Here is a 17,127-nt window from a genome sequence, read left to right as displayed (position 1 = left end):
TTGACTCAGGGGTGTGAATTCTTACATACATTAGATATTTCTGTATTTCATTTTCAATACGTTTGCAAACATTTCTAAAAACATGTTTTTTGACTTTGTCATTAGGGGGTTTTGTGTGAAGATGGGTGAGAAAAAAGTATATTTAATCATTTTGAATTCAGGCTGCAACAACAAAATGAATGAAAACTTTCTCAAGGCATTGTAGGCCCTGTCCAGAAGAAACCCTAACCCCTCCTCCCTGAGCAGTACTTGGGTAGATCTGAAACAACTTGATAGGTGTAAGCAATAGGATGAAAGCACTTTAAATTAAATCTCAGCTCTGTTAAAAGTACACTCAAGAAAATATGTATTGATCATAGTGATTGAGTATTATTAAAACAGGTTAATATGCCCCACAAACATTAGATAACTACAGATGTAGGATGTTAATTTGAGCCAGAGTGCTACAGCGGGAAAATAATCCTGCAGCTACAGGTAGTGAGAATTATTATGTGAATTATAATTAATGGATATTTTTTGTAGGGGTTGACACATTTTACATTTGGGCTAATCAAGTCTGATATTTTTTTGTTAAAATTACAAACTTCAGAAGCCTTTTTAAACCTTGAGTACATAACAAGTTTGCATTTCCTTCTGTGGAGGAAAATTCACATCAACCAAAGAGTGATCAAATAAAGATCCATCTGTTTACAGAAAGCACTTTAATTGCTGAAATAAGTCAATGAAATCAATGATGAGCGAATAGTCAGATGAACTGATACCTGACATGGACATGGTGGTGTAGAGATCGGAGTACTGTGAACTAAGAGGATGTGAGTTCAAATCCCAGGTGAGTACATGTTTAATAATAATTAATGTATGAATGAACCTGCACAATGTAATCATGTATGCCAAATATGTAAGTTAAAAGCACTGTGTGTGAATATCCTTAACAACAGAAAAAAAGTTATCAATGGTTCACTAATCAGGGCCTTGATTGGCTCAGCAACAGTGATGTGTATAGCTGTTTTGGGCAGACACATACATGTTCATGAAACGTGTCTAGAACATTAATATCTTACGTTCTAAGAACATGGCAACCATGTTCTGTGGATGTTGATGGAATACTCTCTTAACCCTCAGAAAACTGGGCATGAATGTTCATGAAACGTTCCCATTAAACATGTCTATAACAATATCTTAAGTTCTGAGAACATGGTAACCACGTTCTGGGTGAGTTCTATTTGACATTAAGGGAATGATCTCTTGGAAAAATACCTTGCACATCCTATGAAAACGTTAGTTAAGGACCTAATGAGACTCTTAAGGGAACGTTCTCCATTCTCCAGTGTTTGTTGTTAGCTGGGCATGCAGTAACTGTGTCCACAGGGGATAGCCACTTGATTTCCTAGCACATCTAGACACACTGGACAGAGAAGTTGATCTTGGTAGATGAGTTCCTCTGCCTGTGAGATTTCAAAGAGGGAGAGGGCGAGAACCGTATTGATTTCTTTTGATAGTGAAAATGTAGGAATTATGTTGTACTTCCTGGTTCAACCAGCAGTTACAGGAGGTGTGGTTACTGTATAACAAAGAAAAAGGAACTTCCGGCCCTGTTCGTGAGTGTGTGCGTGAGAGACAGTATGACATTTGTTCATGTCTATTTCTGTCATGGCTGTTGAAGGAACTGGACCAAGGTGCAGCGTCGTGAGCGTACATTTTCTCTTTATTAACTCAAAATGACACCGACTAAACAATACACAAACAAACCGTGAAGCTTCATGCTATGTGCCATCAAACAAAGTTAACTTCCCACCAAGACAGGTGGGGAAAAAAGACACCTAAGTATGGTTCCCAATCAGAGACAACGATAGACAGCTGTCCCTGATTGAGAACCATACCAGGCCAAAACATAGAGATAGAAAATCATAGAAACACAACACATAGAAATGCCCACCCCAACTCAAGCCCTGACCAAACCAAAATAGAGACATAAAAAGGATCTCCAAGGTCAGGGCGTGACAATTTCGCAACAGACTGGACTTTTGCGCACTGCTGTGCTGTTGCCACGGAGGTTACTTGTGACACTTTTGATAAAAACATACCACAATAAATGTGTTTTAAAAACACAAATGTCAGTGCTATTGATATTGCCCTTAATTAGACAATTTGGAATCAACATAATGGGGATGTGATGACAGTCAGATTAGAGAATGGGGGAACAGGATAGACGTTTCTTTTAATTTCACAAGAAGGTATTTGCAGAATTTGCATTGAAATTATTGTACTTTGTTTTGCCAGCAAAATACAAATGATAAAAACTCTACAGTAACTAAACTACTAAACTATACTTTAACTCTTCAGTAATAAACAAATACAAACTGGTGTGAGCGACATTTGAGACTATCAATTATTAACTTCACCATTAAACAAATTTTCACACATGCTACTGCCTTTCTCTCAGCTGTTTCGCTTTCACTCCATCTGGCACAATTTAACGAAGACTCCGAAACACATAAACTCAAAGCCAAGATAGAGGGGCTGAGTGAATGTGGTTTGGACTCTATGGAGCAGGGTCATTGTGTCAGAGACGCTGTAGAAACACAGACTTCCTGCCCTGTGATCCAGGTACACTCCTATCCTAGAGGAGGTTGAAGTGGGTATTCTAGTGGCCACGTTATTGTGCCAGATGGTACAACCTTTTCTGGAACAGAACAAACTCCAGGACTTGTCATTGCGTCCAAAGTGGGAGTCGTTGCCCTCTCCTCTCCTGGTCATCTCTTTGTACGCCACAGCCATGTTGATGCCACTCCCGCTCCACTCGGCTTCCCAGTAGCAGCGTCCTGACAGGGCCTCAGTACACAGCACCTGGCTCCAGTGATCAAACCTCTCTGGGTGCTCCAGGCAGGAGTGGTCCCTGGCCCTCACTGTCACCACCTTGTTCTCCTCAGACACACTCAGGTCCCTGTGGGCTGTCCGGGGGTCCAGTGTGAGCTGACAGGAATCTACAAGGAAAGAAGATGAAGGGTATGAAAGGAGGAGTTAGTGTACTACACTATAAGAAAGGAAAGGTAACAAGAAGATGAATGGAATCCGTAGAGCACCGCCACGATGCAGATTTAGCCCTGAGCTAAGAGCAGATGCAGCGCTCTGGCTATTAATGGAGTTGAAACCGACTTACAGTATAAGAACTCTGGTCTGATCCGGGGCTCTGGACACTGCAGGAGTTTCACTGTGCCCGCTACAGAGGAATACGAATTAGACAGTGAAGAGTACTAATGTTCCATAGAGAAAAACAAATCTGTACTTTTAAAACAGCTTTAATGCAATATAGAGTGAGTTACAGTAAAGTGTCCAGTCTCACCTGCCCTGGATATTTTGGGCCATTCCCCTTTCAACAGGTCCTCCAATCTCTTCTGGAGTGCTGATACCGAGGCTCGAACTTGACCGAAATCCACCAAAGGAACCACTGTGATTCTGGGTGTGTCTGTGAGTTCAGTCGATTTAGAGATTGACTGGCAGTTCTAGAACCCAGGAGAGTGGAAGACAAAGTGTGGGACGGATTACAAGATACAAATACAGTGGGGCAAAAAAAGTATTTAGTCAGCCACCAATTGTGCAAGTTCTCCCACTTAAAAAAATGAGAGAGGCCTGTAGGGGGCCCAGGTCTGACAGAATCTGTGCAGAAGATCTAGGTGCTGCTGCAGGCCCTCCATGTTTGGGGACAGAAGCACCAGATCATTAGCAAACAGTAGACATTTGAATTCAGATTTTAGTAGGGTGAGGCCAGTTGCTGCAGACTTTTCTAGTGCCTTTGCCAATTTGTTGATATATATATGTTGAAGAGGGAGGAAGCTGCATCTCTGTCTCACCCCCTGGGCCAATTTTAACCGCACACTTGTTGTTTGTGTACATGGATTTTATAACGTTGTATGTTGTTTCCCCGACACCACTTTCCATCAATTTGTATAGCAGACCCTCATGCCATATTGAGTCAAAAGCTTTTTTGAAATCAACAAAGCATGAGAAGACTTTGCCTTTGTTTTGGTTTGTTTGTTTGTCAATTAGGGTGTGCAGGGTGAATATGTGGTCTGTCGTATGGTAATTTGCTATAAAGCCAATTTGACATTTGCTCAGTACATTGTTTTCCCTGAGTAAATGTACGAGTCTGCTGCTAATGATAATACAGAGGAATTTCCCAAGGTTGATGTTGACGCATATCCCACAGTATATATTGCGGTCAAATGTATCTCCACTTTTGTGGTTTAGATTTTGTGGTCTGTATATTTTGTAATTTCATTGAGGATACCATCAACACCACAAGCCTTTTAAAGTTGGAGGTTTTGTATTTTGTCCTGTAGTTCATTCAATTTAATTGGAGAATCCAGTGGGTTCTGGTGGTCTTCAATAGTTGATTCTAAGATTTGTATTTGATCATGTTCAGTGGGGCAAAAAAGTATTTAGTCAGCCACCAATTGTGCAAGTTCTCCCAGTTAAAAAGATGAGAGGCCTGTAATTTTCATCATAGGTACACTTCAACTGTGACAGACAAAATGAGAAAAGAAAATCCAGAAAATCACATTGTAGGATTTTTTATGAATTTATTTGCAAATGATGGTGGAAAATAACTATTTGGTCACCTACAAACAAGCAAGATTTCTGGTTCTCACAGACCTGTAACTTCTTCTTTAAGAGGCTCCTCTGTCCTCCACTTGTTACCTGTATTAATGGCACCTGTTTGAACTTGTTATCAGTATGAAAGACACCTGTCCACAACCTCAAACAGTCACACTCCACTATGGCCAAGACCAAAGAGCTGTCAAAGGACACCAGAAACAGAATTGTAGACCTGCACCAGGCTGGGAAGACTGAATCTGCAATAGGTAAGCAGCTTGGTTTGAAGAAATCAACTGTGGGAGCAATTATTAGGAAATGGAAGACATACAAGACCACTGATAATCTCCCTCGATCTGGGGCTCCACGCAAGATCTCACCCCGTGGGGTCAAAATGATCACAAGAACGGTGAGCAAAAATCCCAGAACCACACGGGGGGACCTAGTGAATGACCTGCAGAGAGCTGGGACCATAGTAACAAAGCCTATCATCAGTAACACTATGCCGCCAGGGACTCAAATCCTGCAGTGCCAGACGTGTCCCCCTGCTTAAGTCAGTACATGTCCAGGCCTGTCTGAAGTTTGCTAGAGAGCATCTGGATGATCCAGAAGAAGATTGGGAGAATGTCATATGGTCAGATCAAACCAAAATATAACTTTTTTGGTAAAAACCCAACTTGTCGTGTTTGGAGGACAAAGAATGCTCAGTTGCATCCAAAGAACACCATACCTACTGTGAAGCATGGGGGTGGAAACATCATGCTTTGGGGCTGTTTTTCTGCAACGGGACCAGGACGACTGATCCGTGTAAAGGAAAGAATGAATGGGGCCATGTATCGTGAGATTTTGAGTGAAAACCTCCTTCCATCAGCAAGGCCATTGAAGATGAAACGTGGCTGGGTCTTTCAGCATGACAATGATCCCAAACACACCGCCCGGGCAACGAAGGAGTGGCTTCGTAAGAAGCATTTCAAGGACCTGGAGTGGCCTAGCCAGTCTCCAGATCTCAACCCCATAGAACATCTTTAGAGGGAGTTGAAAGTCTGTGTTGCCCAGCAACAGCCCCAAATTTGAAAATTTCCCTCATTTGTCTGTCTGTCATAGTTGAAGTGTACCTATGATGAAAATTACAGGCCTCTCTCATCTTTTTAAGTGGGAGAACTTGCACAATTGGTGGCTGACTAAATAATTTTTTGCCCCACTGTAAATAAAAACACTGGACACCTTAATTATACCGAAGCCAGAGCAGCAGTGATGCTACCTGTAGAAAATAGATATGATCCTCTGTGTGTGAAAGCTGCTCCAGCTCACAGTCTTTCTTCCTCAGCTCAGCCACCTCCTGCTCCAGTCTCAGTATGAGCCCTTCAGTCTGACTCACTGCAGTCTTCTCCTGGGCTCTGATCAGCTCTCTCACCTCACAGCACCTTCTCTCTATGGAGCAGATCAGCTCAGTAAAGATCTTCTGGCTGTCCTCCACTGCTGTCTGTGCAGAGTGCTAGTGGGAGACAGAGTGTGGTCAAGATATAACATTTAGCCTAGTATGAACAAACTCCCAAAACCTCCCCCATCCACTAAAATATTAGCTTATTAATACTTGAAAGTCGCTTCGGACTTGTCCATGGCTGCCATTGCTCTACGGATCGCCACAGTGCATCACCTTCAGCGATTGCAGAGCCTGTCTCAGATCCAGCAGTTCCTTTTCTTTGGCTTTCATTCTCAGTTTGCATTTCTTCCTCGACTTCCCCAGCTGCCTCTGCAGGGACAAGGACACACCCACAAGCCTATCTTAGTAAATATTTGGGGCTCATATAAGCAGGCTATTGGTCTTATGGTCGTTCACTTTGTCAAATTGAATATTTAGCTGATGAAAGCTGTGAGGTTGTTTAGTCTCCATAACACTCAACATACACTATTTTTTCCTTTTTACATTCTACATTCCTCAAATGAAAAAAAGCCTACTCAAAATGGACACATTGAGTCATAAAATGACCTACACATTCTATAACCTGTAACAGCTAGGCTATGGATGAAGGGAAAATGTAGCCTTCCCTTAAGAGAATCATGTTACACATTGGCATATCATCTCAGTCAGATAGTCAAAAGAGATGAAGAGGTTTTGCATGTGGAAACAGTGTATGGTGCCACATTCAAAGCAACTGACCGAACCGATGACAGGCACCTGACACACCTTATTCAGGATAGAATAACTTCCTCAGACCCCTGGTTACATATAGGCAGGTGTCAGATACAGAGTTAACATTTGAATTTGGGAAAGGAAGTTCTATTGATATAAATGTACCTCTAACCTTTAGATTTTATGGCCTCAACTCTGATCATTATCAGGGAAATGTTCACATTGTTCAAATGATATCCATCACTCCCAGTATAGAAGGCACCAAACATACCACTTCCTTATAGTTACCAGTCATAGGAATGGGCATAAGTATTCTTAATGCACATAACATACTTTCAGAAATATACATATTCTGTCATGGTTAAACAACTGAGTTTGAAGGACAATATTGTTTTTCAGTCCTTACCTGTTTCTTGGTGCTTTCTGCTACAGCTGAGACGGTAGCATGGCTCTTGTGTTCATCCATCACACACAGCAGACAGACACACTGCTGATCAGTACGACAGTAGATCTCCAGTAGTCTATCGTGACGAGAGCAGATCCGCCCCTGCAGTGGCATGGTGGCTTCAACCAGGGTGTGCTTCTTAAGGGCAGGAGATTCGTTGTGAGTGTGGAGGTGAGCTGCACAGTAAGAGGCCAGACACACCAAGCAGGAACTGGTGGCTTTGATCTGACCACCGAGGCAGATATCACACGCCACATCTCCAGCTTCAGCATACCGGCAGCGTTGACCAGAGGGTACAGCTTGGAGTCCTCCTGTATTCAGTTTCTCCACCATCTCAGCCAAAATGATGTTTCTCTTCAGAATTGGTCTTGGAGTGAAGGTCTGTCTGCACTGAGGACAGCTGAAGATGTAAGAGGAGTCATCTTCACCCCAGCAGGCCCTGATACAGCCCATACAGTAGCGGTGTCCACAGGGAAGAGCTACTGGCTCCTTCAGTATCTCCACACAAATTGAGCAGCACAATTGCTCTCTATCCAGAGGACCTGTTTGTGCCATTCTCTACCACAGAGACAGGGGGAGATTGTATAAGCTTCTCTGGAGCCGCCTGTGGCATCCCTTTTATAAACCTACATACTGTAAACAAAGCAGCAACCCATAACCACACCTCCCACAGCGGTTTGGGGTGTGTGTGTGTGTGTGTGTGCACATTTCAGAGAGATCGAGAGAGAGAGAGAGAGAGAGAGAGAGAGATTGAGAACACCAAAGTATTAGTTTATTTTGTTCAATTAACAAGGACAAAGACAGATATACATTGGCTATAATTCAGGGACTATCAACTACATTCAGCCAGACTGTAGACTGCAAATTGACTGCAAGAAGCCCAAACAGAAAACATTTGACTCAAACATAATAATTTGAAACTTAGCTGTGTATACAATCACATTACTCGCTCTGTTGTGTGTGGAAATAATTTTGAAACAGATTCCCAAAATAAAAAAAAACAGTTGAAGTTGATTTGCTGGTGTTTTTAGTCCTTTATGTCAAATCATTTAAATAAAACAACTTGGGGGCTAAATAAAATGACCCGTGGGCCCCCAGTTGACAAACCCTAATATAAATGTATCACATTGCTTTTACTGAACACCAGATTGTATGTTCCCATAACACTGATGTGGTACGCACAGTCTCAACAAGCACAGCGGGGGAAAAAACGTCATGTTTAGTAACAGCAGGAAGTAGTGAGGACGATGCAGCAAATGGATGTCTCCCTCTCTGACAAAGTGGACATTCTCATCCACAAGAGCAGACTGTTACAGAAGTGCAAAGCAATGGGCCAGATTAAGAATAATACATTTTCCTAACAATGTTTTGTTTTTATTCTGAGATGTTGTTTTTTGGAGACGTCATAGCCTACAGAGAACAGGTTATAACAAACACATAAGTGTCAAACAGTAATTGTTCATTACACAGTGAGTTTTAATTCAGTTACCGTCTGCATATATTATTTCAACATACAATATACTCCTGACATGTAGCTTGGCAGAATATGAAAATAGACAAATAAAAAAAAGGGTAAAAACAGGAATGAAAAATTAGCAAAAAACCTACACTAACAGAGTATATCTTTACATTAATTCAAACAATTTGTTCTACTTCATGTCTTGAAAGCATTTGGAGCAGTGTACCAATCTTCTAGGAATTACTTCGGGGTTTGATTGAATTACTTCTATCCCTTCGTAACTCATCTTAAACAAACTAGGAAGGTGTGAGTTGTTCTGTAAAATCTACCTACAGTTTTCCATCATGTAAAAAGTCATGCTTATTAAAAGACCATTGAAAGTTGTAAGACTGTACATGATCTATAGTAATGTCAACATACTCAGCAGATCCATCCTGTCTTTGGAATACTACATTTATGTGTCAGATAATCAGAGCTCAAACTTAGAAAACATCTGTTCCATCTGATCATAGTTCTTGGGTCCATAAAATCGTTGTGTAAGGACTTTTCCTTTTGCATGAAATAAGAAATAATTGAGTCTTTCTCTATGTGTGGAGGTGACTAATGGCTTAACATTGATATATAAATGACACAAAATACAGTAAGCAGTTTCTTTGTTTCTCCCTCTTTCTTCACCTCTTCATTTCTACTCCTCAACCTCTCTTTCCATCCTACTTAAAAATCAACTACCTCTTCTCGTTCTTCCCCTCTATGCCTTTTGCTCACACAGTAATAAACACCAGTCGGGCAGAGTAGATCAGGTCTGCCAGGTAGAGCACAAAGTTGACTGCAGTGAGCACAGCCACAGCCATCTTCTTGTCCCATGAACACAGCCCTTGACTGTTACCACAGAAAGCGGGCCTGGAGGAAGTGCCCCCGTGCTCCTTGTCAAATGTAAAAATGGGCCAGACGATGGTAGCGGAGAGGTACATGATGACAGCCAGTAGGGCGTAGGCAGACAGGAAGCGGGCGAAGGGGAAAGGCAGGCAGCCAGTGCACTCGCAGATACACAGCACAATGATGGCCGCCGACAGGATGAAACAGATGCAGTAGACGGCCAGGCACCACCTCAGTGCAGCATGAGAGTTGTAGGACACCGGGTCGCTGATGAAGACAAAGATGACGCAGGCCACGAAGGTTTCACACACTTTCAGCAGACCCGGGGCTGTGGCCATGTAACCTGCTACCTCACCTGGCCGGGCTTTGCTGATGCTCACCTCACTCATGTAAGCGATGGTGGCCAGGCAGGAGAAGACGGTGGCCACGATGCGGTAGTTATGAGTCTCGTTGCGGGAGGTCTGGCCCTTGAGGAAATAGAGGGGGAAGATGATGGAGGCAGAGAGGCAGAGCAGGGAGGCATAGCAGGCGAAGGTGATGGGGAAGTTTTTCCAGGAGACGGGGGCACGGGTCTGCAGGCCAAACAGCTCTACCAGCAACACCAGCAGAGTCCCAGCGAAGCTGAAGGCCCAGCAGAACACACACCAGTCCCCTGTACCGTGCTTGAGCTCAGCCCCATGGATGGTCACAGCAAAAGCCACACAGGAGAAGACCAGAGCACACAAACGCACCCAGAACAGGGGGTTGGAGTGCACCACCACTATCGGCATGATGAGATATGGATGATGCTTGACAACTAGGATGGGTTAGACTGAAGGGCTGAGTTGGTCAGAGATGTAGGTGTTTGTGAAATACCCTAGGCCTACAGTTCTTGGTGCATCTGTGGCAGAAGGATCTATAAGGAGACACAGAATAGAGAGCAGCTGTCAGTAACAAAGAACAAATTGACAGCATGCATTCATATTTAAAAAAAAATCTCAAAGCAAGTATTGATTCCATTATGATTTTCAATGTACATTCTTGATGAGATATCATATTTGGACTCATGAGGGCAACAGTAGCAATGTGTCATTATCTCCATCTCAACATGAAAGTTAAAAATAAAAATCCTATTTTGATACCTTGTACAAGGAGAATCAAAAGTATGGATTCTCTTCAGTTTTATACTCTGTGAGAGTGCTTTATCAGCTGAGGGATTCCTGTTCTGTGAGTCAGTGAGTCCGTGTCACTGGACATTCCTTCACCCCCCCCCCCCCCCCCTTTCAGACAGATGTGGTGCTGAGACCTCTACCCGACCTCTCAGCCAATCTGTCATCAGCCTCATCCACTAACAGTCCCAACATCCAGAGACACTCAGGGCTGCTCCCTCCCACTATCCCCCACAAGTAAGTGAGTCCATGTTCCCAGTTTACATACTGTTGAAGGACTCAAACAGAGACACACGTTTACATTAATAAAATAAGTTGTTCAAACAGCAGGGGACAGAGAGTAGGGGGAGGGATATGGAGAGAGAAAAAGAGAGAAAGAGAGGAAACAGACAGATGAATTAAGATTGGAAAAATGGACAAACTCAAAGTGAGAGTGACCAAAACAGTCAGGCAGAAAAGGCTAGCTGAAGTACGAGGAGAAAAAAAAGGAAAAATGGGGAAAGCCCTGTGCCTTAACCTCAGAAGGACACATTTTAAACATGATGAGGAATAGCAGAGCAGTGAGTCACCTCTCTCCCTCTCTGTCCCTCCCTTGTTCTCCATTTCTCTTCCCCGTAAGATTTTCCAACTCGTTGATTTATCCCAGATGTGCAGACTGCTGCCGAACTGCAAACTGGGTCAAAGGTGCCAAGTCCCTTCTACCTCTCTCTCACACACACACACACACACACACACACACACGAAAAACCACATGGAAGGCAGTAATGGAAAATCCATCCCCTCCCTTCCATTACTTGAATGTTAGGAAAATTGGTAAAAGACCATAAAGTCCCTACATGGAAGCCACCTTATAAATGGTGGCATGAAAAAGACTAGGTTATCATCCAAACAGAGGGACTTCCCTTTAGAGATACACTCACAGTCCCACACAGCCTGGGCAGGAGAGAAAACAGGATATTAGTCAAATTATCTCCCTCCCTCCCTCTCACACACACACACACACACACACACACACTTGAGGGTGAGGAGACTCAGTGTTTGTTTGCAGCCAGGGTCACGAGCGTTGTTATGACAACATGGTTAACTCGATTTCACCCATAATTCAGTTAAAGAGCTATGGGCTCCCAGGCTGGAGATGTTCACATGTTTCATCATGCTCCATAGTTCAGCTGCAATAATAAGGGGAAATATTTGCTTCCACGTGTTCTGATCAATAGTAGACTATATTCACACAAAATACACTAATAAATTTATGTATATGTACAGTTGAAGTCGGAAGTTTACATAAACTGAGTTTAAATGTATTTGGCTAAGGTGTTTCACAATCCCTGACACTCAATCCTAGTAAAATAATCCCTGTTTTAGGTCAGTTAGGATCACCACTTTATTTTAAGAATGTGAAATGTCAGAATTAATAGTAGAGAGAATGAATTATTTCAGCTTTTATTTCTTTCATCACATTCTCAGTGGGTCAGAAGTTTACATACACAATTAGTATTTGGTAGCATTGCCTTTAAATTGTTTAACTTGGGTCAAATGTTGTTTCGGGTAGCCTTCCACAAGCTTCCCACAATAAGTTGAGTGAATTTTGGCCCATTCCTCCTAACAGAGATGGTGTAACTGAGTCAGGTTTGTAGGCCTCCTTGCTCGCACTCTCTTTTCTGCCCACAAATGTTCTATAGTATTGAGGTCAGGGCTTTGTGATCGCCACTCCAATACCTTGACTTTGTTGTCCTTAAGCCATTTGTCACAACTTTGGAAGTAAGCTTGAGGTCATTGTCCATTTGGAAGACCCATTTGCGACCAAGCTTTAACTTCCTGACTGATGTCTTGAGATGTTGTTTCAATATATCCACATCATTTTCCTGCCTCATGATGCCATTTATTTTGTGAAGTGCACCAGTCCCTCCTGCAGCAAAGCACCCCACAACATGATGCTGCCACCCCCGTGCTTCACGGTTGGGATGGTGTTCCCTCGTCTTGCAAGCCTCCCCCTTTTACCTCCAAACATAACGATGGTCATTATGGCCAAACAGTTCTATTTCTGTTTCTTCAGACCAGAGGACATTTCTCCAAAAAGTACGATCTTTGTCCCCATGTGCAGTTGCAAACCGTAGTCTGTTTTTTTTTTATGGCGGTTTTGGAGCAGTGGCTTCTTCCTTGCTGAGCGGCCTTTCAGGTTATGTCAATATAGGACTCGTTTTACTGTGGATATAGATACTTTTGTACCCATTTCCTCCAGCATCTTCACAAGGTCCTTTGCTGTTGTTCTGGGATTGATTTGCACTTTTCGCACCAAAGTACGTTCATCTCTAGGAGACAGAACGAGTCTTCCTCCTGTGCGGTATAACAACTGCATGGTCCCATGGTGTTTATACTTGCGTACTATTGTTTGTACAGATAAACGTGGTACCTTCAGGCATTTGGAAATTGCTCCCAATGATGAACCAGACTTGTGGAGGTCTACAATTTTTTTCCTGAGGTCTTGGCGGATTTCTTTTGATTTTCCCATGATGTTAAGCAAAGAGGTATAATGGCCTTGAAATACATCCACAGGTACACCTCCAATTGACTCAAATTATGTCAATTAGCCTATCAAAAGCTTCTAAAGCCATGACATCATTTTATGGAATTTTCCAAAGCTTTTTAAAGGCACAGTCAACTTAGTGTATGTCAACTTCTGACCCACTGGAATTGTGATAGTGAATTATAAGTGAAATAATCTGCCTGTAAACAATTGTTGGAAAAATAACTTGTGTCATGCACAAAGTAGATGTCCTAACCAACTTTACACAAACTATAGTTTTGGCGTGGTTGAAAAACTAGTTTTAATGTCTCCAACCTAAGTGTATGTAAACTTACGACTTCAACTGTATGCAGACACACAAAAGTACAGTACTAGTCAAAAGTTTGGACACCTACTCATTCCAGAGTTTCTTTATTTTTACTATTTTCTACATTGTACAATAATAGCGAAGACATCAAAACTATGAAATAACCCATATGGAATCATGTAGTAAACAAAACAAAAAAAGTTTATAACAAATCTCAAATATTTTATATTTGAGATTTTTCAAAGTAGCCACCCTTTGCCTTGATGACAGCTTTGCACATTCTTGGCATTTTCTCAACCAGCTTCATGAAGTAGTCACCTGGAATGCATTTAAATTAACAGGTGGGCCTTGTTAAAAGTTCATTTGTGGAATTTGTTTCCTTCTTAATGTGTTCAAGCCAATCAACTGTGTTGTGACAAGGTAGGGTTGGTTCACAGAAGACAGCCTTATTTGGTAAAAGACCAAGTACATAACATGGCAAGAACAGCTCAAATTTGCAAAGAGAAACGTTAGTCCATCATTACTTTAAGACATGAAGGTCAGTCATAGCGGCAGTTGCAAAAACCATCAAGCGCTATGATGAAACTGGCTCTCACGAGGACCACCACAGGAAAGAAAGACCCAGAGGATAAGTTCATTGGAGTTACCAGCCTCAGAAATTGCAGCCCAAATACATGCTTCACAGAGTTCAAGTAACAAACACATCTCAACATCAACTGTTCAGAGGAGACTGCGTGAATCAGGCCTTCATGGTCAAATTGCTGCAAAGAAACCACTACTAAATGACACCAATAATAAGAAACTTGCTTGGGCCAAGAAATATGAGCAATGGACATTAGACCGGTGGAAATCTGTCCTTTGGTCTGATGAGTTTAAATTTGAGATTTTTGGTGTAGTTCCCACCATGAAGCATGGAGGAAGAGGTGCTTTCATGGTGACACCGTCAGTGATTTATTTAGAATTCAAGGCACACTTAAATAGCATGGCTACCACAGCATTCTGTGGTGATATGCCATCTCATCTGGTTTGTGCTTAGTGGGACTAACATTTGTTTTTCCAACAGGACAATGACCAAACACACCTCCAGGCTGTGTCAGGGCTATTTGACCAATAAGGAGAGTGATGGAGTGCGGCATCATATTACCTGGCCTCCACAATCACCCGACCTCAACCCAATTGGGATGGTTTGGGATCAGTTGGACCCCAGAGTGAAGGAAAAGCTGCCAACAAGTGCTCAGCACAGGTTTATCAAATCGAGCTCACAGCCTTGCAATCTCCATAGACAAACATTGGCAGTAGAATGGCCTACTGAAGAGCTCAGTGACTTTCAACGTGGCACTATCATAGGATGCCACCTTTCCAACAAATCAGTTGGTCAAATTTCTGCTCTGCTAGACCTGCCCCAGTCAACTAAGTGCTGTTATTGTGAAGTGGAAACTTCAAGGAGCAACAACGGCTCAGCCGCGAAGTGATAGGCCACACAAGCTCCCAGAACTGGACTGCTGAAGCGCGTAAGCGCATAAAAATTGTCTGTCCTCGATTGCAACACTCACTAGTTCCAAACTTCCTACGAAGGCAACGTCACCACAAGAACTTCGAGAGCATCATGAAATGGGTTTCCATGGCCAAGCAGCCTCACACAAGCTTAACATCATCATGCGCAATGACAAGTGTCGGCTGGAGTGGTGTAAAGCTTGCCACCATTGGACTCTGGAGCAGTGGAAATGTGTTCTCTGGAGTGATTAATCACACATGGTCTGGACGAATCTGGGTTTGGCGGATGCAAGGAGAACGCTATGTGCCCCAATGCATAGTGCCAACTGTAAAGTTTGGTGGAGGAATAATGGTCTGGGGCCGTTTTTCCATGGTTTGAGCTAGGCCCCTTAGTTCTAGTGAAGGGAAATCTTAACGCTACAGCATACAATGACATTCTAGATGATTCTGTGCTTCCAAATTTATGGTAACAGTTTGGTGTAGGCCCTTTCCTGTTTCAGCATGAAAATGCCCCCCCCCCCGTGCACAAAGCGAGGTCCATACAGAAATGTTTGTCGAGATCGGTCTGGAAGAACTTGACTGGCCTGCCCAGAGCCCCGACCTCAACTCCATCGAACACCTTTGGGATGTATTGGAACACCTAGTGCGAGCCAGGCCTAATCGCCCAACATCAGTGCTCGACCTCACTAATGCTCATGGCTGAATGGAAGCAAGTCCCCACAGCAATGTTCCAACATCTAGTGGAAAACCTTCCCAGAAGAGTGGAGGCTCTTATAGCAGCTAAGGGGGACCAACTCCATATTAATGTCCGTGATTTTGGAATGAGATGTTCGACGAGCATGTGTCTACATACTTTTGGTCATGTAGTGTATATCAGAGCCCTCCTTCAAAAGAGTCAGCTAAAATCGGTTTACAACTTCCCCGTTATTCTGGCAGCTGTTGCCTACCGTTATCCTCCCGTTATTCTGGTTGGGCATTGACAACCACAGTCCGAGGTGATGCGTGAAGTGCAAATTGTGCCGCGCACTGGAGTTTCCCAGTGTTACAAAAAAACGAGTGTATCCACCATCAAGTCATTCATAGAAAACAAAAACATTTCCATGGCAAACAAGTTTTACAACACCGCAGCAGTTATTTTCTTGACTATCCTATCTTGTGTCCTAAATACTGCTAATAATAAACAATTTACTTGATCCCGTGCAAAAGTGATGTTTTATTTCCAGCGCTCACGGTGAAAATAATTATATTCAATGGACTGTTAAAACTATAGAAAAGCATGCAGGTAGGCCAAGTTGCAACTGTTTGTAGAACATGCTGTAGAAAACATGTATAAAAACTACGCTAACTCTCGGATAGACCAGTATTCTATTACACAATCTCAAATATAACTCTGAAACAAAAAGGTATTACCTTATCGTTAGTTTTGGGACTGCAAAATGTTTCGTTCTCTCTCAGGATATCTAATCGAATACGAATTTACACTGGTAGCCTTCCTAGTCCTGAATTTAACACAGTCATAGTGCGAAAAAACCCTCCCCCCAGATTCCCGCCCATTGCAACCAAATTAGGTATGAAATGTCTCAAGCGTTATTTCCACATCTTTCTACTGCGAGTCATCCGATACCACCCTCCTCCATTTAGATGAATAATCTTTATATTAACAACCTGATATAAATTAATGAAATAATGTCAATGAAATAATTACAGTTTAATTAATTTAATTGATTGTCATTTGGTTATTATTGTTTAATTTGGCGTGATGGTTCCAATTTAAAGCAGCAACGTCCTGCTATGGGATAAGATAGAGTGGTGAGGGCTACAGAATGATGTCATCATTGGCTAGGCTACCAAGATAATACATTATTTTGCATGTACTACTATTCTTTTTTTTTTTGCTCACATTATTTGTATTATGTTGCTAAGAAACAGAGGCCGTTCCCCTGGAAACCACTATTTATTTACTTATAATGTGATTTAAGTGACTCAGAAACATCCGTTTCCGGACCTGGGTCAAAGATTGAAGGCATACGAAGTTGCACAAAGCTGCACAAAAAGTGTTGCGCTTCAGCGCGACAAGCAGTCAAACACACACACACACACACACACACACACACACACACACACACACACACACACACACACAC

The 17,127-nt window shown here is 42.5% G+C and overlaps 2 protein-coding genes across 2 annotated transcripts; both read right to left on the bottom strand.

The window, feature by feature from the left end:
• Window positions 1-1,687: 1,687 nt before the first annotated feature.
• ftr66 (finTRIM family, member 66) lies at window positions 1,688-9,412 on the bottom strand. Its single transcript, XM_036986222.2, has 6 exons — window positions 7,134-9,412; window positions 6,251-6,346; window positions 5,855-6,088; window positions 3,344-3,503; window positions 3,161-3,220; window positions 1,688-2,984 (listed from the first exon to the last, which is right to left on the bottom strand). The coding sequence occupies exons 1-6, from the start codon at window positions 7,725-7,727 to the stop codon at window positions 2,455-2,457; spliced, it is 1,674 nt and encodes a 557-aa protein (XP_036842117.2). The 5' UTR covers window positions 7,728-9,412; the 3' UTR covers window positions 1,688-2,454.
• myadmb (myeloid associated differentiation marker b) lies at window positions 7,923-10,277 on the bottom strand. The gene has a single exon (XM_036986227.2). The coding sequence runs from the start codon at window positions 10,275-10,277 to the stop codon at window positions 9,393-9,395; it is 885 nt and encodes a 294-aa protein (XP_036842122.1). The 3' UTR covers window positions 7,923-9,392.
• Between the last annotated feature and the right edge of the window lie 6,850 nt (window positions 10,278-17,127).

Source organism: Oncorhynchus mykiss, chromosome 8, assembly GCF_057628025.1.
Source record: "Oncorhynchus mykiss isolate SJ-2025 chromosome 8, ASM5762802v1, whole genome shotgun sequence".
NCBI lineage: Eukaryota > Metazoa > Chordata > Actinopteri > Salmoniformes > Salmonidae > Oncorhynchus > Oncorhynchus mykiss.
This window is presented reverse-complemented; position numbering and strand designations above follow the sequence as displayed.

Excerpts from the sequence above, each read along its gene's own strand:
- ftr66 (XM_036986222.2), bottom strand. The coding sequence starts at position 7,727 with ATGGCACAAACAGGTCCTCTGGATAGAGAGCAATTGTGCTGCTCAATT. Across the intron at positions 6,089-6,250 it reads AGGCTCTGCAATCGCTGAAG|CACTCTGCACAGACAGCAGT; the intron begins GTGATGCACTGT and ends GTCTCCCACTAG. Across the intron at positions 3,504-5,854 it reads ATCATATCTATTTTCTACAG|AACTGCCAGTCAATCTCTAA; the intron begins GTAGCATCACTG and ends CCTGGGTTCTAG.
- myadmb (XM_036986227.2), bottom strand. The coding sequence starts at position 10,277 with ATGCCGATAGTGGTGGTGCACTCCAACCCCCTGTTCTGGGTGCGTTTG.